The sequence below is a fragment of the Brachyistius frenatus genome, unplaced genomic scaffold, assembly GCF_029030835.1.
Source record: "Brachyistius frenatus isolate BFR_SWC_R1_liver_20210118 unplaced genomic scaffold, ASM2903083v1 Contig_1, whole genome shotgun sequence".
NCBI lineage: Eukaryota > Metazoa > Chordata > Actinopteri > Embiotocidae > Brachyistius > Brachyistius frenatus.
The window spans coordinates 9,751,277-9,776,694 of NW_027210600.1; the positions used below are offsets into that span (position 1 = coordinate 9,751,277).

At 40.6% G+C, this 25,418-nt stretch overlaps 2 protein-coding genes and 1 non-coding gene across 7 annotated transcripts in view; 2 read left to right on the forward strand and 1 right to left on the reverse strand.

Moving 5' to 3' along the window:
- Positions 1-3: 3 nt before the first annotated feature.
- LOC138615643 (P2Y purinoceptor 2-like) lies at positions 4-2,999 on the reverse strand. Its single transcript, XM_069689397.1, has 4 exons — positions 2,269-2,999; positions 1,567-1,735; positions 919-1,252; positions 4-830 (listed from the first exon to the last, which is right to left on the reverse strand). The coding sequence occupies exons 1-4, from the start codon at positions 2,660-2,662 to the stop codon at positions 636-638; spliced, it is 1,092 nt and encodes a 363-aa protein (XP_069545498.1). The 5' UTR covers positions 2,663-2,999; the 3' UTR covers positions 4-635.
- Positions 3,000-6,717: 3,718 nt separating this feature from the next.
- LOC138615557 (F-BAR and double SH3 domains protein 2-like) overlaps positions 6,718-25,418 on the forward strand; it is a 63,422-nt gene continuing 44,721 nt past the window's right edge. For 3 of the 5 annotated variants that reach the window (XM_069689248.1, XM_069689265.1, XM_069689274.1), the window contains exons 1-3: positions 6,718-7,080; positions 7,682-10,861; positions 24,100-24,145. In XM_069689248.1, coding sequence (XP_069545349.1) covers positions 10,695-10,861; positions 24,100-24,145 — 213 coding nt within the window. In that variant the 5' untranslated portion in view covers positions 6,718-7,080; positions 7,682-10,694. The remainder of the gene's footprint in view (positions 7,081-7,681; positions 10,862-24,099; positions 24,146-25,418) is intronic. The other 2 variants (XM_069689256.1, XM_069689282.1) reach the window with 1 other exon arrangement.
- On the forward strand, positions 21,084-21,157 carry trnat-agu (transfer RNA threonine (anticodon AGU)). The gene has a single exon. It is a non-coding gene; the product is annotated as a tRNA-Thr (tRNA).

Below are 25,418 nucleotides of genomic sequence, written 5' to 3' on the forward strand. Positions count from 1 at the left end.
GCATATGGTAAAAAATAAAATGTATTTCTTTATTACAACATGATTTTAACTTCCTTCACATTTTGAGACTCAATGTGACACACACACACTACTGCAGGACATTCAAAACAAGCCTTAGAAGTCACAATGTTGCTGAAACCCAACAGGAACACAGACATGTCTGTCCTCTGTCCAATATGTCCCTCAGAGAAAGGTGAGCTGAACACAGTCTACCTGTTCCTATGCAAACATGCAAACATCAGGTGCAGGAGCTGTCTGGTAAAACGGTTGACAAAAAAACCCTAACAACAAACAAACCTGTGAACCACTATGTAAATATATATAATGTATAATATAATATGAATGTATATCTAAATAAAGACTATGTGCAGTAGATGTGCACTGAAACCCCTGAAGGTATGTTATAAAAGAGAACAATTGTTTTTACTTCAGAAAAATATGTTAAATTAATTCCTGCTTGAAATCACTCGTAATTCTTCCAATTGTTGCAACCTTCGGAAGTCCTGTTGTTGTTGTGGCCAACGTTTAAGACGAAATGTGCTCTCTGGAAGCTGTAATGGGTGGTGTGGGAGGAGAGGCCAACAACAATGACGTTACTTATCCTCCAAACAAGAGAGATACTTTCAGGTGCTGGATCAGAGTTGTGTTGTCATGTGTTGGCTCACACCTGTTGGTTTCATTGAAGACAGATTGCTCTTCTTGGTTAGATTGTCACGAACGTCCTGCCCAGCCAGGAAGTAAAGGATGGGGTCCAAACAGCTGTTGGCGCTGGCTAAAGGTCGTGTCACCTTGTAGGCCACACTGGAGGCCTCCAGTAAACCACAACTAATCTGGTGGATATATCAAAATGTCACACAGTGAGCTTTCAAAGTCGCCATAACACGTTTATTATCAACAAAAAAAGAAGCTTGTCCTCACCTGCGCTGGATTGATCTGCCGCAGGTATCTAAAAGAGTAGTAAAGACTCCTGGTGAGGTGGAAAGGGAGGAAACACAGCATGAACGCTGCCAGCACGATGATGATCATCTTCACTGACTTCTGCTTGGTTCGTTGGGTTGTCAGGCCTCCCCTCTCCCCTTCAGACACCCAGCCAGACTCTAGCAGCTTCCGCACCATGAGGCCGTAGCAAACCATCACCACCATGAAGGGCAAGGCGAACATGAGCACTGACACGACTGAGCTGTACACCAGGAAGTCATCAAAAAGCTCTGGGCTGGTGGTGTCGTAGCAGATTCGCTCAGTGGCCACATCCCTGTGAAGGACATGGCAGATTACAACTGTCAAGGATTTTCAAATGGTACAGCCTGGTTTGACACTGATCAAGAGTAAAGCGATAGGACGATGGAACAAAGGGCAGTAAATGGAAATTGGTTTGCCAACAGGTTGATTGTTCATTTAAATGCATTTCATTACTGCAGCCTAAGATAAGGCACTTGGCAAAATTGATGTGCCACAAAAGTCAATAGTGCACAATTAAACACAATTACAGGCATTCTCAGTAAATGAAAGCAATAAAGACAGACTGACAGTTACAAAGAAAAATAAAGTTACATAGATGTAAATCACCTAGTTCTTGAAAAGTGGAGAACAGGTGCCTGGCACAATAAAACACAGACCCACACGGCCGCGGACACCCGCTTGGCCCGTCGAGTGCTGACCCAGCTGCGGGAGCGGACTGGATAGCAGATGCCAACGAACCGATGCAGACTGATGCAGCACAGGAACAGAATGGAACCTGTCAGAGTAACGTATATGTTTGATATGTTTTGTTCATGCTGTAATGAGAATCATTTACATCCTGTCATTATTTTATTTACTATCATCCCGTATTATACGATATCCTACCCTTCTTTTACTGTATTATACAAATTTGTTATTTGGTGTCATCATCATATTGTGAGATATTATGTTGCATAGTGTACAATATTATTAATACTTGTATTGTTTTACATAGTATTATTCACTCTGTAGTGTCACTTTTTGTCACTGTGTGTCCTTTAAAGCCATATTACATCATAATTTATTGTTTAAATGTCTTTATATTGTACTATATTCAATTGCATGGCTTTATACCATTCATTAGTCTAAATTATATAATTTCATATCTGATGTCACATTGCATATTTTTACACATATTGTATGTCATATCTTATTGTATCATATTGTAATGTATCATTATATATTGTCTTGCACTATATCAAACACTGGTACTATTAGATCAACTTTGCTGTTGTAGTGTTTGGTGTGGGTCTGTAGCCAGAACAGTACCATATAAATTGGCATAAAACAGGAAGCGTATAATCTTGCAGAACGGTTCACTGAATGGCCAGTCGTTCTCATCGGCGTAGTAGAAGATGAGGAAGGGCAGAGTGAAGATGTAGAGCGTGTCGCACATCGTCAGGTTGAACATGTAGATAGTGGAGGGCGTCCAGCGCTTTGTGCGGAACACAATCACATACAACGCTGTGCCATTCAGCACCAGGCCAATCACAAAGACCAGGGCGTAGCTGACCGGAAGGAGGATGTATTTAAAATCCTCATTAAATTGACAGTGGAAGGCACTGTAATTGGTTTGGCTGGTCTGGTTGATGTCAAAGGTGGCCATCTTGATTGTAAGAACACCTGAAAGAAAGATTTGTACAAAGAAAGAGATGATGAACATGCTGCATTTTACTCTTAAAGTGTTCTACAACCATGACTACACACAAAAAGAATGTGTTGACACAGGAAATGGGTTTGATTCTACTGAAGTGATGTCATCCTGTGTTTTAGGATGTCCACCCTCTTTGGCATGCTTCAGCAGCACAGTCCAGTATAAGTCATGTCAAATTTACACAATCCAACTTGAGTCAGGCCGTTTAAATGTCACAGAGAGTAAACCATTGTAATGGTGACTTCCTTTAATCGCCTTATTCTTTTTGAGTGGGTTGTTGAGTAAATGAGAGTGGAGAATGGTGCCACTCATATTAAATCATTACTGATTATTATACGGTATCCTAAACCCTTTTCCTGGGTGCAAATATGAATCAGTGGCATAAAAATTAGGCCAGATGTGGATTTTATGGCTCTGGTATGAGACATATGTACTGTATACAGTATGTGTGTCACTGTTCCACTACCTGGCCCAACAGATTCATTCAACGACACATCGCTACGTCTTGACGTCTCTGAAATACATATTGGTGACACTGATTCACCCCGAGTTGTTTTGGTAGCAACAACTTTTTACAAAATGTCTCGTGCAGCTGTGTGGTCGGAAAGACAGAGGAATAACTTTTAACTCAAAACAGAACCTGTTTTGAGATCCTTTTCGAACTTGTCTTTCAGTTTTACTCACTGACAGGCAAAGTAAATAATTTGCTCATAACTTCAGCCCCTTATTTTCTGTTTATCTGACAAGCTCAAGTCATGTAATAAGCCAGAAAAATCATGCCTTAAATGATGTACAGTAGTAGATGCCAGACTTACTAGTTTCTCAGCTGACTGATAAATTAACCTAAAGCTCTTTTCCCCCTCCTTTTCTTTCCGATACTATTTTCTCTTGATCAAGAACATTGCCTCGTGCTCGCTCTGAACCCTTCGCTCTCTCCCTGCTCTCTTCAAAAAGAACTGCAGATGAAATTTAACAGACAACAATATCCATGACACCCTTAGAACACAAGTTTACTTACACTACCACGCTGATTGCCCTGTGAAGTATATCCCCAGAATGTTGTTTATGGCTCACTACATACCGAAGATACCTGAGCTGGATGTAGTTGAGGTGTGTGCTTGTCTGACAAGCTGCAGCCTGTACACACAACGTGAGCAGTTGGGCCCTGGTGGTCAGACGTGAACTGTATTTCAGTCATATTGACAATGACAAGGACAACTCACCTTTAACTATCCAAATATTTATTTTAGCCTTTTGGTAACTTCAGAAATCCATTAGTTAAAATTATTTTAGAGTAAGAAAACAAACAAACAGGGGTAGCTTTTAAATCCTATTGATCAATTAATGTAATCACTATTACTATGATCATCTCTTCATCACCATGAACTCAGATTTATTTCTTTTTATTTGTAACCTTGGTTTTATTAGGGCATACTACAAATTCTTATTATAGTATTACATTTTTTTTGCAACAAATTCAAAAAACTAAAGAACCACCTGAAGATAGATGTATCGTAATAGTAATGACAATAGTAACATTTATGATCATAAAAATAGTCTTTATTCATACAGCATCTTTCTTAAGGAGGTTTAAAGGAGCTGCACAAGTTAAATCAACAACAACTAAAGTGGCATAACTAGAATTGCATCAATAAAAATCACACATTTACAATACAGAGATAAAAGAAACATCATCCACAAAATGCACCAAATATATAAATCAAAAGGGGATTTAAAAACAGACATGTCATAGTTTATCCTCCTCAGATGACAACAGAAGCCTTCTGAAGCTGTAAACTTGGGAAATGTATATTTGTTCTTTACTTCGAGAGTGCTGGACAATCCTCTTTTCTCAAATTAAACGATGTAGACATAATTACAAATTCCTTCACTGATAATACAATTAAATAGAAACACGATAAAAGATTCCTGTAGTGTAAGTGTATCTGAGCTTCCCCCTTTTGTATCTCTCTCACCTACCACAGAAACATCTGTTAATGAGTTAAAACGCAACATGCATTTTACATCACAGTCAGGACAAACTATGTGGGCTCTAATGTAATGTTCTCTCCCGTTTACCTTTTTAATTGCATAAGCCAACTTTCAATAAAAGTACTTAACTGTAACAGTTTCTTACCTTAGTATGATCAAAGGAATAGATGTTCATAAGCCAAATCATAAAAGAAAACATAAATCAAAACATTCCTGGCAGGATCCTAACAAAAACAAATATGATCCAGAAATGAATGTCAGCCATTTTCTCCCGTGCCTCTGCCAGAAAGTTGCATGTGGATATTTGGTTTCTCTCAAAAGTGTGTGTGCTCATGTGTTTGAATATGCATGTGTTAGTATAACGGGTTTTACTGAAAGGTGAGTGCTTAATGTCTTACTTGCTCCAGAAACTGCATATTAATGATTACCTGGCCCTTAACATTGAGTACAGCACGTAGGAGGCAAGAAATAAAATGTACTTGTCCTTCCAGCTTCTTTGTCTTTTCCTCTGTTTATTTTTTTATTTTATTTATTTCACTTTATTAATCCCCGAGGGGAAATTTCCTCACTACAGCAGGGGGGCTCTCAGGGGGGAGCTGCTGCAACAGGCTGCCACTAGCGCGGCGCCAGGTAACCTGACGTGCATGTTTTTGGATGATGGGAGGAAGCCGGAGAACCCGGAGAGAACCCACGCAAGCACAGGGAGAACATGCAAACTCCGCACAGAAAGGCCCAGGACCGCATTCGAACCCGGAACCTTTTTGCTGTGAGGCGACAATGCTAACCACTGCACCACCGTGCCACCCGAACCAGCAGTTTAACCAGCATTAATGCTTCAGGGGGCTGACTCTTATGGTTATTTATTATTTATATTTTTTGTAAGACACTACTTCTCTGAAACCTAACATCTATAACAATCTCCTTTAATTTTGCTTCAATAACACAAGTGTAAATATTTCTGGGCAACAATAACAAAGAGTGCATTTCTTCCAATCTGCAGCAATGTGTCTTAACCTTTTGCCAATTATTGTTTCCATGTTACAGAGGCCACCCTGGGAAGTGGGTCTAACGACAGTGGGATGTGGAGGAGTGGTTCAAATTTTATAGAAAAACATGCATATTTGTTAAATATGAATGTATGTATGTATGTGAGACAGTTTGTATTTAAAAAAAAAAGTTATTTCAATACCTAGTTAAATCACGTGCAACCACTCCTAACACAAAAACATACAGGCTGCATGTAAGCAGCACTGCTGGTGCCAGCTCTGTACAAGGGTGTCAGACACCCTCCATTGTAATATATTCCTTTAATTGTTCACACAGATTCCATCTTCCAATGAACCCAATGACCCCATTTTACTCAGTCGGCTCCCTCATATCCGACATAAGGACAAACTTGATCTACTTAAATATAAATTGGATTAGAATTAAAATAGTTAGTTATTTTACATATTTAAAAATCTGTGTTGTTTTATTTATTTATTATTTCAGCTGTAACAGTGTGACAGCCTTGAAATAATGGTGTTTTTGTGTTTGTTTTTTTTAAAATATTGCTTATTTAAAAAAAAAAGAAAAAAAAAAGCAATCTGCATTCGAGGAAAGCAATAAATAATTTTGTTTTCCCGATTTCTTTTTTTTTTTTAATTTTTTTTTTTTATAATTTTGTTTTGCAGCCTCCTCCCCGATCGATTTTTCCTCGATCGACTGCGGTTTCTTGTTGCTATGCAGGTCTGCGGGACGCAGCCTCCCGTCTCTTGTCTTTTCTCCTTCAGCGGGCTGCGGCGACGCTTCAGTCGGCGAAATCATCCCGTTTTGTCGCGGCCACCCTCCTCGCCGCCCCCCGTTTTTTGTTGTTGTTGTTGTTGTTGTTTTTTTCGCACGAGTGTTAATCGTGGTTCCTTGTCGACACCGGGCGAGAAAGGGCAAACCAAAAAAAAAAAAAAAAAGGTCCAGACACCGGGCGGCGCAGTCCCGCTTTTCACCGCACCGTGGCGCTGTCGAGCCGAGCTGCTGGAGGGGTTCCCCGTTTAAAAAAAAAAAAAAAAAAAAAAAATCCCCCCCACCCCCTTATCCCTTCCCTCTGCTTTTTCTTGTCCGCCTGTTTGCTCCTCTCTCGGCTCACAACAGTACCGTACAGTCCTCTCGCAGTGGCAGCAGCCAGCACCGGCGGGTCCAGTTGTTCTCCTCCTCAAAAACTCGCCCCCCCTTTTTACAAACCATCAATCATGGCCGCCGGAGTACAAATTTAACTCCCCGTCTTTTCCTTCCCTGACGTCTCGGGACGGGGGAGGAATTGTTGTTTCGTTTGAGGAAGCAGAAAGCGTTTTCGACCGATTCGGATTTTTCCTCCCTGGAATTTACGACCCACACATCACAGGAGGGGAACCACCATTCATGTCAATCCTCCACCATGCAGCCGCCGCCGAGGAAGGTGAGTTGATTCTTCCCGGAGTCCCGTTATGTTGAACTGCGCGACGGATAACGGCGTCGTTACCTCCGATGTTGGACTCTTGTGATTTTTTTTTTTTTTTTTTTTTTTTTTTTTTTTTGCTGCAGGCTGCAGGCTTCACTGTTTTAAAGGGAAGGAAACAGACCCCCCCCCACCTCCCAAAAAACCCCCCCAAAAAAACCTCCCCCCTCCCCACACACACACACACCGCTAGCCGACGTTAGCTGAGGATGCTAGCTTGGGACACCTCAGTGACATTAATGCGCGTCTGTCCGTCAAACACCGTCGGCGAGGAAGCAGCCGCGCGGTTTCCTACAAAAAGCACAGGACTTGTGTTACGAAGTAAATACTGCGGTTGTTTCTTTTTTTTTTATTTTTTTTTAGGACGTCCAGCAGGAGAATTTAACTCTAAATAAAAAAAAAAGCGGCATTTTTGCACGTTGTAACGTTGTCGCTCTTAAGTGAAACCTCAGTTTGGACGTGAAGCGGCTGTTGTTGTTGTTGTTGTTGTTGTTTTTGGTGCATATTTACACGAAGTGAAATATGACAACAGTTTTTTTTTTTTTTTTTTTTTTTTCCCCAAATAGCACAACGAAAGCTGCGGTTCTTTGTGATGCGTCTTGTATGAAAGAAAGACCTTCAGGGTGTCCGGGGTCACATCATTTCATCAAAGGCTGAGCTGACAAGAGCTGTCCACGCAAACCCAGCGAGGACACATGTCGGACTTATTGATTGTGGATGCGTTCAGATAACAGACCACAGTACTCTATAGTAGCATGCTGCACGGTGTGTGTGTGTGTGTGTGTGTGTGTGTGTGTGTGTGTGTGTGTGTGTGTGTGTGTGCACATGAGGGTGTGTTGAAGTTTCTGGTCCATTGCTTTCTGTGTGTGTTGTCCTGAAATAGACGCATGAGAGCCAATTCACATCCCTCATCCGTCCCTCAACATGTCACATCCTGTCTTTAAAACACCTTTCATAATTGAGGCTGTGGAGACCACAGTCGTGTGTGTGTGTGTGTGTGTGTGTGTGTGTGTGTGTGTGTGTGTGTGTGTGTGTGTGTGTGTGTGTGTGTGTGAGATCAAGTGCATCATTCAATTTGCGTTTAAAATCAAACTTCCCAGACTAAAACAGAATTTTAAAAATTCCCGATGCCAACGTGTCTGGCTTCCTCCAGCTGTAAGTGTATCAGTATTTGGCTGTGGGACGCTAATAATTTCTCTCCCCGGGTGGCACACAGCCCCTAAAGTGTGTCTCAGCACATCTGCTTACAAACTGAGCTCATCGGACTCTCCTATATTAGCTTCATGTGACTTAAATTAAAGATGGCTGCAACTGAGGACGACAAAGGCAGTGCATTGCCACACTATCTATCTATCTATCTATCTATCTATCTATCTATCTATCTATCTATCTATCTATCTATCTATCTATCTATCTATCTATCTATCTATCTATCTATCTATCTATCTATCTATCTATCTATCTATCAACAGTGACATCGGCGTTGTAGTGGACACAGAAGAAGCATCAGTTCAGTTCTGTTATCTCTATTTTGTGGATCTGTTGATGTCTTCACAACAATTGATTTATATTCTCTTAACAACATGATTTTTTTTTTTTTTTTTTTGGACCTAAATTTACAATTATTATTTTCCATTTTCCAACAAGTGTTTGTCTACACAGACTAACAACAACTACAGCAATCAAGGGCATTTGAGCAGAAGTTCAACCAACCAATGAGCCCTCAGTAGCCCTGTTCATATTACAATGATGAAACGGGAAACTGGAGGGAAGTACATGGCTTTTATGCACTGATGTAAATTTCTCACTATAGAAGTAAATCTGATGGTTTATAGTGATGTGGATTTTAAGGTCAATATTTGATCTTGTTAGATCTCGTATACAGGTGGGGATGTTTACATTAAGCAGGTACATTAAATTGTGAGTATCGATGTTTAGGTTCGAAGGCATCAGTATAATCCCTCTCGCGGCATCAGTCACCGCTACACCAGCAGAGTTTTTTGTCCTTTAACATAACCTTCAGGGTAACTCTCATATCTCTTACTTTTTGCTTCTTAATAATAGTAATTACTAATAAATGTTTTCTCGTTTGTCTCATTGACCGTCTCTCTTTCTCAGTCCTGCCATATTTTCTTCTCCCTCTTTTCTTACCCTGATTTCCTCTCTCCTTCTCCTCTTATGCCCAACTTGCCTCACTTTGTCTCCCCATCCCTCCCCCCTCCTCCCCCCCTTCAGCCCCTCTGTGGTTGCCAGTGAGTGATAGAAGGTGAAATCAAGTGAAGTCGTTTTGCCCTGATAATGTAATGAACCACTCCCTCCTTATCTTCAAAGACACAGCACATGAAAGAAAGGAGCTCTGCAGTGTGTGTGTGTGTGTGTGTGTGTGTGTGTGTGTGTGTGTGTGTGTGTGTGTGTGTGTGTGTGTGTGTGTGTGTGTGTGTGTGTGTGTGTGTGTGTGTGTGGAGCATGTTGCTGATTGTTTTGTCTAGAACAGTCATGAATTTGCCCACTGTTACTCTGGTGAATAGGCGATGGAATTCACCCGACAATGCACAATGACCTTCACAGTGACTCCGTGCATGGTGGCAGGAGGTGTGTGTGTGTGTGTGTGTGTGTGTGTGTGTGTGTGTGTGTGTGTGTGTGTGTGTGTGTGTGTGTGTGTGTGTGTGTGTGTGTGTGTGTGTGTGTGTGTGTGCGCGCGTTTGCTTGTGCTTGTCTTTGTGCATATTAAGGCTCACTTCTGTGTCTGTTGCAGCACAGGATGGTGCGAATGTGTGTATGCACGGTCTGTCGGTTCCCAAGTGCTATTATGGGCTGTTGAGAGTATCATTTCAAACTGCTGCTACCAACCTGTCCAAAAGTCTGACAAAAACCTGACTCGGATTGTTCCAGTGATGGTTGGAAGTGTGCGTGTGTGTGTGTGTGTGTGTGTGTGTGTGTGTGTGTGTGTGTGTGTGTGTGTGTGTGTGTGTGTGTGTGTGTGTGTGTGTGTGTGTGTGTGTGTGTGTGTTGACAAGAGAGCTGAGCCCTCAGCTGACAGCTGATTGGCAGATAAATTGTTGGGGGTTACATTATTTGAGTGTGTGTGTCTGCGTGTTTCCAGCTTGTCGAATTTGAGGGTCAAATTCAGTATCCTTGACTTTTGGACTGTTTGCTGGACAAAAAAAACCCCCAATATTTTAAGATGATTTTAAAAACCCAGGTTCATTGTTCTTTTGACATTTCATGGACAAAACAGATTATTTGATGAAGAAAATAATTGCACTCCTGTTGAGTAATGTTAGAGCATTTTATCACAATGGTGGGTGATTTGGTAATTCCACGCAACATTTAATCTGACCTGGGGTGGGTGATATGGAAAGATTATGAATTTGAATGGATATGGATTATTAATTGTGGAGGCAGGTGGAGGCATTCATCATGTACCGACCTCTTTTACAACCAGGAAAAGACAATGATTTAACTCGGCTATAATATCATATTTAGCTATTGATTTTCTAGTAATATATCAATATCTCAGGACAGATGTTTTTTTTACGGAGTTAGGTATTTCTGAGTGTGAGCCAGGAGATAAATAACATGGCTGCAGAGCAGAAGGGTGAATACATGACAAATCCTTTACTTGATGTGTCTTTTTGTTTCCTCCAGGTCAAAGTGACACAGGAGCTGAAAAACACTCACACAGAGCAGATGACAAGACTGCACTTTAAACACCAGACTGAATGTGACCTGCTGGAAGACATGAGGTATGAACACGTCTCTGCGTTGCTGTAACACAACGCCTCTCTCATCTATTGCTGAGGAACACACTCCCGGACGGTTTGAAATCCAGTCCTCATTGCTGGCTGTGATGTGCAAAGCGTGCACACATGGACACAGCCATGTGCAAAAAGAGAGAAGGAAACTAAGGAGCGAAGGAGGAGTTGCATGAGAAAGAAAAAAAGAGGAGGGGGAGAATGGTCATATTCCAGTTCTTTGAGAAGCACAAAGGGTCGGGAAAATGATGAAGGAATTTCCTGCTGCTCTCTTCCTGCTCTCTGACTAGGTTTCTTTCTTCTTCTGTTTCGTCTTTTCCAAATTTCATTTTGTATCTGTCTTCTGCTTCGGTTTCATTTTTCTGTGTCTTTTGCTCTGACTTTGGTTTTGTCTGCCTCCATATCTCCTTTTCATTCCAGCTCAGCTCTGTTTACTCATGACGTATGAGAGTTGGCAGTTATCCCTTTTGGATTTGGCATTGGGAAGAAGCCCCGGTTCCTTCACATGCTCTTATTTTCTGTGTTGACTAAGCATTGATTATTTATGACAGCAAACTCTCTAATACTATCTGCTTCTCTGCTTCCATCCCTGTCTTTCGCTCTGTTTCTCATTTTCACACTTTCTCGACCTCTTCTTCCTCTAAGACCCTCCTCTCTTTTCTCCCCCTTTCTCCCCCTTTCTCCCCCTTTCCCTCTTGGGGGCAGCTCCAGCTGTTTGAGAACAGATTGGCTTGTTGCTGCTTGGTTTTGGAGAGTGAACAAGGCTCGGGTCTCACTTGTGGGAGAGAGGGAGAACCAGTTAAGCATATGCAACCACAATGTGTTAGTTCTTTCAATCAGTGAGGGATGAAGCTACGTGCCACTGAGTAAAGGTCTCCAAATTGGCTTTGTCATCCTCGTCATTGAAAGGCGCTGCCTGCAGTGTTTTCTCAGTGTGTTACTCCAGCCTTTAATGTTTTGTAATTATTTCTGATGACACATTCTCATGGAGGTGAAATCAGGAGCAGCGGCGTGGTCCAGTGATTTGGGAGATCGCCGTTCGATTGGACGCCCCGAGCTCAAGCGCCTGCAGCCGCATGCATCTGCTTTGTCGATGTGTCCTTGAGCAAGACACTTAGGCACTATTAGCGTCTCTCTGGCTGATGTGGCACTCAACTGACTTTAAAACAAAATCATGAAAGATCGGAGGGGTTCGGGATATCTGGAATTCACACCAGCAGTTGAGGAGGTGAACGTGTTCGTCTGTTCAGCCCGAACGGACTCCAACTACTGTTTCTCCTGTCAGATCCAGCTGCCGTTTCAGCAGCACCTGAGGGGCTGAACGGACAGCAGTGGGCTGAGCTGCCAGATGTCTTCACCAGCGCCACTAAAATGAACAAAATAGTTTTCAGTCAGGTTGATCAATAGATATACTTTTTTTTTTTTTTTTTTTAATTTTTTTAAAGGGTGTTGCTTTCAGCCGGAGCACAAAAGCGGGGCCGGCCTTAGAAACGCGAATGCCATTGGTCAGCCGAATGCTGCAACTTCCTGTATCTGTTTCAAATTGAAAGCCCTCTAGTGTTTCATACATGGTCCAGTATTCTACAAGGTTTTGACTTTGTCTATATATTTGATTCTTTTCTTTTTGGCTCTTGCCCACTGTAATTTAAAAGTATAAATAGTTCAACTGGAGCTCAAAGTGAAACGTAATCCATGCAGAGCGTGTGCGACCTGTGTCTCCCCAATTTATCAACTGGAATAATAACTACAATTTTGCTTGACATTCCCTAGTTCCTACTTCTACAGTGGGGGTATTTTTCTGCTTTAATAATTCTCTTAAAATAATGTATTTCATTATTTTCAGAAATGTTAAGGAATACAATTTCTTTTTTTCTTTTTTTAAAATAAGTTATAAATTAACAAATAATTGTTAGTTGAAGCCCCACATAGTAAACTAACTTAATAGTTTTCACTGTCAAAGCACATGCATCCCTAACTGACAGTAATGTTAATCATGTGCAAGTGATTTCCACAGAAAGAAGCAATTACTGACTTGGGATCCGGGGTCAGAATGCAGCATTGATGAGGCAGTTGGTGCATACAGTCAGCGAATGGACTACAGTTGAAAGCCAGCCAGTTGACTAACACTGGGGAATGAATGGGTATGTACTGTCCCTATAAAAACATATCTCTGATGGATCTGGATTGAAACGATGACCTGAGAGTTTTGCTCATGTCGTGACTAATCATAACTAAATAAACTCCAAAAAAACATCTTTCAAATAGTTGTACTCTATAAAACAACCAAATTGTGGCCGTATGATGAAACCCATTCATGGCTGACAGACACACATTTTCCTGCTTAAGGCAGCAGTAGAGTTTAACTCTTAAATCCCAAAAGCTGGTCTGAGGTTATTTACCCTAATTAATCCACAGGCTGACTTTAATCAAAGCAGTCACACACACACACACACACACACACACACACACACACACACACACACACACACACACACACACACACACACACACACACACACACACACACACACACACACACACACACACACATGGACAGAAATTCCTTGCTTCAGTATATTCAGCGTTTGCCAATTGTAAAAATTACAAGGGACAAGATAAAAAGACAAAAAGAATGGAGGAAAGAGGAAGACAGAAAGAAGAAAGAGAAAGGACAGTGTACTTAATCCTCTGGGTGTGCATTCTAGTTGGACTAGTTTTAGGAGGGAGGATAAGAGAAAGAGAGAGGGAGGAGAACATGATGACGAGTTGGTGGACTCGGAGTCAACTTGGTGTCCTCAATCCAGCTAAATCCCCCTTTCCCTTATGTCTGCCTCCGCAGCTATACACACTTACATCACCCAGTGCTGACCACAAAAAATAGGCTCAAATACACTCGTCTCACCTCTTACACATTTGGTAGCATGTATTTAGCTTTCGCACCTTCTTGCCCTTCCTTTTGCTCAATAAGAACATACTTGTTGCTTAACAGTGAAGCTTCAACACATTTTCAGTATTGCAGCTGTGTAATATCAGTTTTATTGATAGATTTAGATCAGTCAATGAAGCAAAATTGCAAAAAAGGCCTTTGTCATGCTGCTTTGCTTTGCCCTGCAGCAGTGCATTAACAATCTGTTCTTGTTATAGACAAGATGGTGTTGTGTGGTTTTTACCTCCGTTTCGCTGTAAGGGAACTTGCAGACAAAACCAATTGCATGAAATCTACCGTGGTTTAGACAGAAAGTTGTATTTACACTATACATATTGATTAATTAATTGTGGCGATGATATTTGGACTAGATTGCATTCGTCTGGACTTTGTGATTACTTCCCCACGCTTGTGTTTTGTGGCGCATTAACACGGGATAAACAAATTTGTTTTTTTTTTAATGCAGATTTATTGACCAAATCCTTGGAATTATCAGCAAATATCATTAAAACATAATGGGTCTTCATGCTGAGTAGCTAGATGAACCTCCTCCATTTCAATCCTCAATGCTATCAGAGCGCTCATTAATGCTTTTTACTGCTGCGTCTATAATTTAGGAAGATGGGGAACAGAAAGTCAAGGATTCATTGGGGGGGGGGGGGGGAGCTAAATTAATGCAAAGCTGATTCACACCCTGCTAATGCAATTAAATGGTCTCTGTATTTGGCAGAATTACAACCTCTGCTGTTATTCTAAACAACAAGAGGACCTCAGGTAATACTTAGAGATAAGGCTGAGATGACAAAAACATTGCGTGGTTCTTGCTGTTTTAAAATGGCGGGCCCTTCATGTAGTCACCTGAAGCCATTAAAACAGCTGGAAATCGGAGGTTTCTGTGGGCCAGTGACGCAATGGATGACGCATCTGACTACGGATCAGAAGATTTCTCGGTTCGGCTCCTGGCTGGCTTCGTGTTTCTTTTCTCTTTTCATGGAAGGGTTCAAATCAAAATCAAATCCTGTGTGTAAAAATATACTTTATGTAACATACTGGCCAATAAAATGCTTCTTCTACAGGAAACCATTTGTGTTTTATCAGAACTGCAGTCAATAGTGAAAGGATTTTACTTAATTAAGTCATGTTTTGTCCATGCGTAAAAATAACCAGACAAACAATTAAGTCCCATCCAAAATCAAATCCTGTGTGTAAAAATATACTTTATGTAACATACTGGCCAATAAAATGCTTCTTCTACAGGAAACCATTTGTGTTTTATCAGAACTGCAGTCAATAGTGAAAGGATTTTACTTAATTAAGTCATGTTTTGTCCATGTGTAAAAATAACCAGACAAACAATTAAGTCCCATCCAAAAAAAAAAAAAAATCATCTGTTCTAGCTGCTACACATTTAATATGGTGGTCTTATCAAATAATAAATAATAGTATTAAATCAATTTTATTCATTGACAACATTGTCTGTTTTATTTTTGTAAATGTTGCATCGAGTTAGTTACTCTTCTGTATAATTAACATGCCATATTGAGTTGTATATTTTACAATATTTAGGGCCTTCTTATAGTGCAAGGAATTATTATTCTGTTTTATATTTGTTATTTATGTATCACAGCAAAATTTTTGAAGATTTGTACTGTTCAGTTACCTTTAGTCCCTGGCAGAGAAATGGGAACAGAAGGAATTTGGTTTGACTAATTAACAATGGCAGTGTAGTAAGCAGTCAGACAGTGTACAAGCTTTTTTTCTATGACAGACTCAAGTGTGAAAATTGCCGTTTTTGTTTGAGGAATGTCTTCCCATCTCGAGAGAGAAGTCTCTGGCATATCATGTTTCAGCAGCCACAGCTGATCAGAGCAATAGTTTGCTGTGATGTTGTTTGTGGCTGCACTCCTATAGTTAGACTGAGAGTGAATTCTTTCTGCTATATCTTGGCCAGCTCTTTCTGTTCTTGTTTCTGTTTCCGATTTTGTCAAAACCATGATAATAATGATATGATAAATCTGATTCTCTTTCCCCTCGACCCCCCACCACAGCACAGGATTGGTAAGAGCACAAGTCCTTGCAACCTAATAGGAATTTGGTGCCTTATATAAAAAAAAATAAAAAAATGACATGATTAAAACTCAAATTTTAAGCCTGATTTAACCATAACAAGTGATTTTTCAGGGCCGCAGAGAGCCTGTCCTGCTGTCTGCTAACTTGAACAGGTCAGAGAGAGCTCATCGAACTTAAAGTCGCACTGTTTTAAATTTCCAAAATGTTATGGTCTGAGTGAGCCTCTGACCAGCAGGAGCTTTCACAATTACGTGAACATGATTCTGTAGTTTTAGCGTAGTTCACCTCCTCGCATTCAGAACTTTACTTCTCACCTGGCAGCGTTGGCAGCCTTTAGCAAATTTGTGTGACAAGAAACGTGGTGGGATTGGGTTTGTATGAAGCTACTGCCTTTAATGCCAGCACACACTGTTCAGATGTGATCAGTAACAGTCACTTTGATCTGCTCATTTTCCTGCTTACTTATCAATTGTCCAAATACCTACTTGTTCTTTAAGTGGAATAAACTGCAGGGAATGTGCTCTGTTATGTGTTGTGGTGATCACGCAGTGCGAAAACATGACCACCCTCCTCTGCCTCGTTCTCCGTCTATGACTCACGTTGCTAATCCGTTTGTCACTGATCTCAGTCTGTGTCCTGTTAGGCACTGATCTCAGCTGTTTTCCCAGGTTTGATCATTTCCTCTCTCTGCCTTTCAACCTATTGCACCCCTTGCCCTCAATACACTCACTCAGGCACACGCAAGCACACGCACACGCACACGCACACACACACACACACACACACACACACACACACACACACACACACACACACACACACACACACACACACACACACACACACACACACACACACGCAGTACATACACTTAATGCCTACTCTCAAGCACTTAAGTATTTCCTGTCAGACACACAATTATCTGCAAGTCTGCGCATTTTCTTCTCCCTTTCTTCTTCGTGCACAGCTGATGCTGACATGGCTTTTTGACTCATGTGCTGCACAGTCACAAACGTACACCCGTGATGGACAGACGGGGTGGTGGAGTAGAAAGAGAGGGGAGGGAGGAGAGAGGGATGAGTGGAGAAAAGGAGTGCGAGAAAGCAGAGTGCAAAAAGCCAAAGAGGAGGGGATACAAGTGGGGAAGAGAGACAGAAGTGCGGAGGATGAAGGAGGGTATGGACAGGTCTGAAGGAATAGAAATACACTGTAAGCAGAACAAATCCAGGGAGTGAGGCAAATGTGAGGAGACACAGACGGAGGTGAAATACAGTATATTGTGTCTTACAATAACGTAATAGATTTTTTTTTAATTTTTTTTTAGTTGCACACGGTTATGATTACAGCATCATAAGTCAATGTCGATATTCTACAACTCCGAGCGAAATGACCATTCAAGACTTCACCCTGAACTGTCTGTTCTGTTCATTTTCATTCGCTTGTAACGCACAGTGACATGTGAACAAGCAGACTGGGTGTGAGGTATTTCTGGCTGATAATTGGGTGTCCCATGTTTACGTATGCTGTCTCCGCCGCAGTGTAACCATGGCAGCATGAAAAGCCCAGACATGTCCAAAGACCCCAGTGAGGATGTGCATGTTTGTCGGTGTGTGTACTGGTTTTGACTTGGCTTGTGTGTTCCAGAGGGGCCTGACTAGTACACAAGTATCCTGAATTACCAAGAGACCAAAGCAGGAAATGCTTATTTTGGGCTGTGCATGAATAGAATGAAAGAATACAGCCAGTGTTTATATTTGCATATACTGTCAAATGTTATGATGATGTACACAGAAACTGGAAAGTTGGACCTAAAAAAAAAGAGGTAAAAATATATTTCTAAATTTTAAATGCCTTTAAATTCATTGGAGCTCCAAGACTATTGTTACAGCCAGTGGGAGCGACTAAAACTGACTCACCTCATTTCAGTATTGTAAATGAGTTACATCCTACTTTTTCACATTGCTTTCCAAGTTCCAAATTCTTTCACATGATTCATTAACAACTTTTTTTTTTTTAAGCTGGAAATGAGTCACATTAAGAGTTCTGGTAGGGTGGAGATTGTGGTTTTGAATCCCTGCCAAAATCGTATCTTCTAATGCTTTCATGCTTTTGGGGATATCCATTGTTACCACAAAACCACTGAAAAACAAACCAAAAAGTGCTTGCAATGAAAAATTAGAATGCCAATATTTAGTAAAGGAAATCCATTTCAATCGCTCTCGGGTTAGTCAGTGCTCTGCAGCCAGAAATGGAGGTTTCTGGTGTGTATTTATACAACAGCAACTGAATACCTGTAACGTAGGTGTTTATTTGCTATTCTTAATTAGTGTGCCAATATAAAAGTGGAGGTAAACACAGCAATAGCTTAGCTCTGCCAAAGAACTCCTAAATGGATGGGAAATAGCTTCTAGCTAAGAACTTATAACGTAGTTCTATGTGTATTATATTTGAGTGAATCTGCAATCTCAAATCAACGGTAAACTTAAATGAGGAGAAAATGTGTAACACAATTACAAAATGAATGCACATCGGTGTTTTTAAAAAAAAAATAGTTAAACTTTGTCAACTTAAAGCAGTTGCTTCAGTTTCTCCACCACTTACATGTGGTTTGGCAAATTGTAATATTTGCCAAGATGTAGCTGCTGCAGTGAGGGAAATTTTGCCTTTGGTGTATTCAAAAATTTCTGATTGAATTGAAGATTGTACTAAAGCACACATGGTCAAAACACGGCCGGTGGTCCATCTCAATCTGGTCTGCCACGTCCTCAAAGGAAAACAAAACGACCCCTAACAAGAAAATCAATAAAATCTAGCATTAGCTTAATGAATATTGACGCGAGTGACTACAATTAGTCTGAACTGCTATTTAACTTCATTTCAACAAAAGGCGCATTTAATTCAGGCAGCGGCAGTTGACACCAAAGAAACTAAACGAGATACTGTTACATCTCCACAGCCAAGACTCTCTGTACTTTCATTTTCATTTGTGTCATACAGACATAGCTGTTCTTCAAAAAAACTGATGAGGTCATCGTCTCTTCTGTCCAAAGCTCTTGATTAGCTGTCGATTTAAAACTGTGACGAGCTGACTTTGCATCGCAGCTGATTGAATGTTGAAAGAGGCGATGTGCCTCCAAATGTGTTTGCTGGGGACCTGACGAGCTGAGTCGCACTGTCAGCTGCCTTTGATGACTATTGTGTATATCGGGGCATTGAGGCGATGTGGCTTACTTGGTTAAAGTGCCTGTCTAGTAAACAGGAGAGCCTCGGTTCAAATCACAGCGTTGCCTTAAATGACACTTTGGTAAATTAATTATTACGCAATACATTGTCTTCTCATGAAGTGAATGCTAAGCTACTCAGTGAACTGAAAATGCGCTCATCTGATAATTTGTGATAAAAGCTTGCTCATTAATGAAACATTGCATTTGCAAACAAAAGCTAAAAATGGCCTATGGCAAAATAAATTAAAATTTATAAAAATGCACACCTGTATGCGATGTTCCCTTTTTCCATCACAGGATACCTGGAAATGTGCACATGTAGATCACCCTCATAGTCTGCCCTCCGCATGCCTATATTCAACCATAAATGGTCAACGCAATGCACCTCATGTTGATGACCAGAAATGAGCCTGCTGATCACAGTGGTTCTTTATGCTGATTCGTCGCAACAATGGAGAGAAAGACCGGGAAAAGGAATTTTTTGAACCAGAAATCAAAGTGCTTCTTGAAGAGGTGAAGGATATAAACCTCATGTTGTCCGGTGGCCACAGCAGTGGGGTCATAAACAAAAGAAAATGCTGCGAGTGGCAACATGTTGCTGCTCTACTGAATACCCAAAGTGCATCTAACTGGACTGTATCTGACATTTTCGGAAAGTGGACAGTTTTAAAGGTCGGTGCAAAAAAAAGAACTGCATCCCACTGGCAGAGTGTCTCTGCTGCTGGTGAGGTTGAGCTGTCACAGCTGGAAACCTGAGAGGCCTCTATTCTTGGGGAAGTAAGTGTGTGTGTGGAGCCACCTTTAGTGTCTTTAGCGCATCTCGCTGTGTGCGCTTGACAGCAAAGTCGTGTTAACTGCAGCACTTTTACACTCAAAAACTATTAAAATTCATAGTGATATTTAGAACATATTTAAAAAAAAAATACTAATACTTTGTCTTGCAATTCTGTTGTGCTATTTGATTTTATCTTGGATTGCTACATCTAATTATGATAATTTAATCACTTATCTTGATTAACCTGGTTGAGGTAAAAAAGGACTCCGTATATTTAGACTTTGATTTGAGATTTTAGTTAAAGTCCATATTCGGGGCATTGTCTGCTGTCATGGAGACAGCTTTATGTTTTATCACAATCGATTCTTTGGCTAAATGCCTTTAAAGTCTTCACTACATATAAGCCCAGCAACAGATGTACTTCCTGCCGCAGTTCAGGAAGCTCAACCTGCCCCAAGAGCTGCTGATCCAATTCTACTCGGCCATAATCCAGTCTGTTCCCTGCACCTCCATCACCGTCTGGTTTGGATCGGCCACCAAACAGGAACCGACTACAACGGACAGTCAGGACTGCAGAGAACATCATCGTTGCTGACCCGCCCTCCATTCAGGACTTATACACATCTAGAGTCAGGAAACGGGCCGGTAGCATCACTGCAGATCCATCCCACCCTGGACACCCGCTCTTCCAGCTCCTCCCCAATTGCAATTGCACCATTGTTTTAGGTGTATATGTGTATATATATATTTTTTTTTCTTAGCTGTATGTACGTCTATTTATGTTTTATATGTCCATTTATGTCTCTGTTTTTTTTTGTTTATTTGCACACCGAGAGCTCAAGTTCAACCGTAGTCAAATTCCTTGTATGTGTACCTGGCCAAAAAAAACGGATTCTGATTCTGATATATTACATGAGTCTGGACTGACATGGAGGTAAGCTGCAACTTGACTGGCCGGTGGAGCCATAGAACCACCAGGTGGTAATTGTAGTTTTAAGAGCTTTAGCACATATAGTATTTATATGGTATTTAATAGTGTTTTTCAACTTTGATTATGGCAAACAGATCTGTACATTACTCCTACAACTCTGCTAACACCTTTTTAATGTTGTATAGTTGTTAAAGGCATTAATTGCATGGTGACTGAAAATATTGCTTTTATGAAGCTTTGTTTTTTTTTTCTTTTTTTTCTCATGGCTCTTTTTCACTTATCAACGTGGTGCTGTGACTTAGTTGGTTAAAGCACCTGTCTAGTAAACAGGAGATCCTGGGTTCAAATCCCAGCAGTGCCTTTTCACCAGTCAACCTTGTGGATCAGTGGAAAGCAAATGTCAAGTCCTGTCTTACTCTATGTGTAGGTGACTGACATCGACTTAGTTCTTCTACCTGCAGTTATATGATCACTTCTTCATAACAAACTCAACTGCTGTGCAATGAAAATTTTCAATTGTAATGAAATCATCCACTTGGACTCAAAAATGAACTTTTGTACCTTCTCTGACATAACATCCATATTTGGGGCATTGTCTGCTGTCATGGAGACAACTTTATGTTTGATCACAATCTGTTTTATTGGCTAAATGCCCTGAAAGTCTTCATTACATATCATATGAATCTGGACAGAGATGGATATCAGCTGCAACTTGACTGGCTGGTAAACGCATAGTATGGCGAGGTGGTAATTTTATATTTTTCTACTTTGGTTCCAAGAGCTTGTTGGAGCCCCTCGGAAAAATACATTATAGTACATGTAGTATTTGGATGGTATTGGATATTGGTGTATGTGCGTTTTAGGCCACAGGTGGAAACGTGACCCGTGCGAGGGTGCGTGTCATATTTCAACTGAAAAGCATGGGGTCGGGCTAAACACTAAACACATGCTTCAGCCTCTTGCAGTAGATCATTAATAGTTGACTAGTCTGCAGTTTTGTGTGTCTGTGTTGGATTTAAAAGTGACTAGTTTAGTCATTACTAAGAATTTCTCATGCCTTGTCGTTTTAACCGTTAAACCCAGAAATCTGAAGTAGCCTCTTTAAAAAACAGCAACAACATGTTTGACTAAGAATCGCTGCCCTTTTTGTTGAGGTGTAATTAGCATAGAGAGAACAGGCAGTAGATACGCTGTCTACACTGACAGTAAGTGTTCTCTTCTCTCTTTTCCTAACAGTCTGTTGTATAGAGTATATTTAAGACAGCACTAATTTGGTGACTTGAAGTTTTAGTAAACTGTAGTACCACTTTTTACTCACTTGTTATTACAGAAATATCAACACAGGATACATGCGCGGGCTGCATGCAGTATATCCAGTGCTGTTTGACAAATTAGAGGTGGAGGCCTAAAACCATTGCAGAAGATAGTGGCGATAAATTCATTTGAGCCATGATAATTTGACATCTTGGTGAATACACTGTTCGGCGGTAGATATTCGGAGTGTGGTTGAACACCAGTTCTTGATGCATGGAGTCAGTAATTGTTTATTTGTTGCATCAGATACATTTTAACTGGTGCCCTGTAATTCCAGACAAACACAGACTATTTCTTGTAATTGATGATAATTTATCACAGCAAGTATTCAAAATAGGTAGCCGTTGTGCTCATCATGTTTTTATGTCCCCCTATCAGTATTTGAATCTCATATTGCCAATCCCAGTGACGTTTTTCACAGAAGGCATTTTGACTTTGCCCGGTTGGCATTGAACAAAATTGAGCCTAACATTCATTATTAGGTCTTAAAATGCAAGACATCAGTTCTGTAGCTTCCTGCTTACATTACCAACGGGTGCCGCTAGAGGTCGGCTCCAAAAAGTCTCCGGTTCCATAGACTCCCTTTCAACTTCTCATAAAATTCTCAGTCGATAAAAATTCTCCACCAGTTATCTCGGTGTTGTTAGCTAAAGTCGCTTCTTCTTATTAGTTTTCTCGCAGTCCTTCTGAAAATAATCCCTCATTAATTAGAAAATAAGCTTAAAAAAAAAAATCAGTGTTTTTGGGGTCGTGTCTGTTTGATTGACAGGCCTGTGGTGCAGTCAGGTTGCAATCAGATCAGTCAGATTCCCCCCCCCCCCCCCGGCACCCCCAACTCCCCCAAATATGGTCACTACCGGCTCCAAACCGCTCCAAACTAGCAAGATCGACAAAATCCGAACTTGAGGCTTCATAACGGCTGTTCACAAACCAATTGGTGACGTCACTGCTGGTTGCCGGTTGCTTTTAATATAGCTACTAGTTGGTTGTATTGCTACATGTTCCAGTAGCTGGAGTTTTTTTTTTTTTTATTATGATTTTAACATGCCTCATAAATAGTGCTTGTTAACCAAGATGACTGCATTTTTTGCAGCCCACCATCATTGTACTTGTATGACTGTAAGAAGGCTTAGTATTGTCTCAAAACATACGTACAAACAGCATGTGGAACAATCCACACATCTCTAAAAATATTAAGTTTAAAAAAAATGCACTAAAGGTGTGATGAAACCTGAAACTCTAAAAATCCTTTAAAAATGTTAGTGGGTTAATGAATTTGAGTTACAGTCGGGATCTTGTCTGGTGAGCTGTTCATTTCATTTGAAAAGATATCTTGAATTTTTTTTAAAAGTGTATGTAGTCCGATTTATGCAGGCAAATTGTTTGTGCACCTGAATGGGTCATCTCTGCGCTTCTGTGTTCATTCAGCTTCACGGCCTATTTATCTGTCTTTATAATCACATACTTAACTTTTATGTTTTTCATTCTGCACATTCCTGGGCTGCGATAAGAGCTTCAACTGTCTCTGCTGCCAGGATGTTGTGTGTCATTGAGGGGACGGGGGAAAAGTTTGGAGGAGTTTGTGCTTTTTGTGGGTCTTAAAAGGAGCAATTATTTTTAGAAAGCACTGTCGCGCAATGAAGAGACAATGATAATTCCTTCGTTGCATAATGTTGTGGTATCCAAGTTCACCATTAGGATGTTTAGGGACACTGAATGTGATTGCTTTATTTGAGCTTTTCTTTTCTGTTACTGGAAAACAAGTTGTACACACGATATCAAGGGAGAACATCACGTTTATATTTTCTTCCTCCTCCTATCTTACAAAATACTACAAATAAAACATCTGATGATGAGATGTATGTGAGATGTAATATGCACGTGTTCTCTATTTGTTAACCCGTCGTTGTATGTGCACTATGTATCGATCTATGATTTCTCTTCCCCCATTGTAGACGCTTAAACAATCCTATGATTCTCTCTCCACAGGAGCTACAGTCTGAAGAAGGGACAGCTGGAGCGGGACTATGCACAGGTAAGACTGGCTGGACTCTTGCTGAACTGTTTTCAGAACTGATTAAGAGTTGCCTTTGTGGTATTCTCCCCCTTCAAAATCTGTCAGTGTTTTAATTTAATCATCATGCTGTGGCTTAGTTAGTACTTGTGCAGTCTTAGAATTTTGAACCGAGTAGTGGCGTCTTAAATCGCACCCTGCTGTTCTGCACTCACCGTAAATACGCACAGCATTTGAATGCATCACCTGCCAAACATATCTGCCAGCTTTAATGATTTTTACGCAGATATCAGCATGTTTTCGTGCCCTTTGTTTAACACACAGTAATAATACTGATAGCTTCTGCCCAACAGCAGTATGATGGTATTTGGTGAAAAATAGGCACTTTTGCTGCAGCTTCCTTGGACGCCGCATTTGAAAGAATATACTTTAGGTATTGAGACGTTTTGAGTACATCATCCAGGTACATTGTGCACTGCATGCTTCCTTATTTGACAGTGTGAACGCATTTATACACTTAAAGTAATTAGTGTTAGTACGTCAGTATACCATTTGGAACACAGCATGAGACCTATCTACTTCAAGCCACGCTGCAACTGCTGAACAAATATAAATACTTTGGTGATAATTGAACAAATCTGTACACGTGTGTCTTGGAGACGCACTTTTTTTTTTGGCGCTGTGGCTTAGTTGGTTGAAGTGCCTGTCTAGTAAACAGGAGATCCTGGGTTCAAATCCTGGGTTTCCTCCTTTCCACAGGAGATGTTAATGTGAATCGAGTACCACCCAACTGTCTTGAATAATCCTTTCTTCAATCTGCTATCTTACTGATGCCAGTTTTGTCCAATATGGAAGAAACTCAACTTGCCTACAAATATTTGTTATGTAATTATTTCAAAGGGATAGTCGACACCTTGTCATACATTTAACACATTAAAAGTTATGGGTTTGAAGCAGTTTTGTTCTAGATCTAAATGTTAAAAAGCACCTTCTGGGTTCGAAGATGTCACCCATAGTTTTCTTGAAGAGCGATTTTGAAGTTTAGTTCCAGGTGGCTCTGGTGGTGGCAATCTTGCCAATTTTAAGACTGTGGCGATTGTATAGGTTGCATGGATCTTATGTGCTGTTAGATTTAAGATGTGTGTGTGAAGCGTCCATGTTTTATTAGCAGCTTCTTTGTAGTAACATACCTATTTGAATCAGAACCTTAGAATTCTTTTTTTCTTACTTTTATTTTATCGTTAAAGGCAATCAGTTCATATTAAAAATCACTTTTAAGAAGCTCTATTTTGGG

Coding starts and splice junctions, on each gene's coding strand:
- LOC138615643 (XM_069689397.1), bottom strand. CDS start 2,662: ATGTTCATCATCTCTTTCTTTGTACAAATCTTTCTTTCAGGTGTTCTT. Junction 1,736..2,268: donor GTTTTATGCCAATTTATATG/GTACTGTTCTGG, acceptor TTACTCTGACAG/GTTCCATTCTGTTCCTGTGC. Junction 831..918: donor GGCAGATCAATCCAGCGCAG/GTGAGGACAAGC, acceptor TATATCCACCAG/ATTAGTTGTGGTTTACTGGA.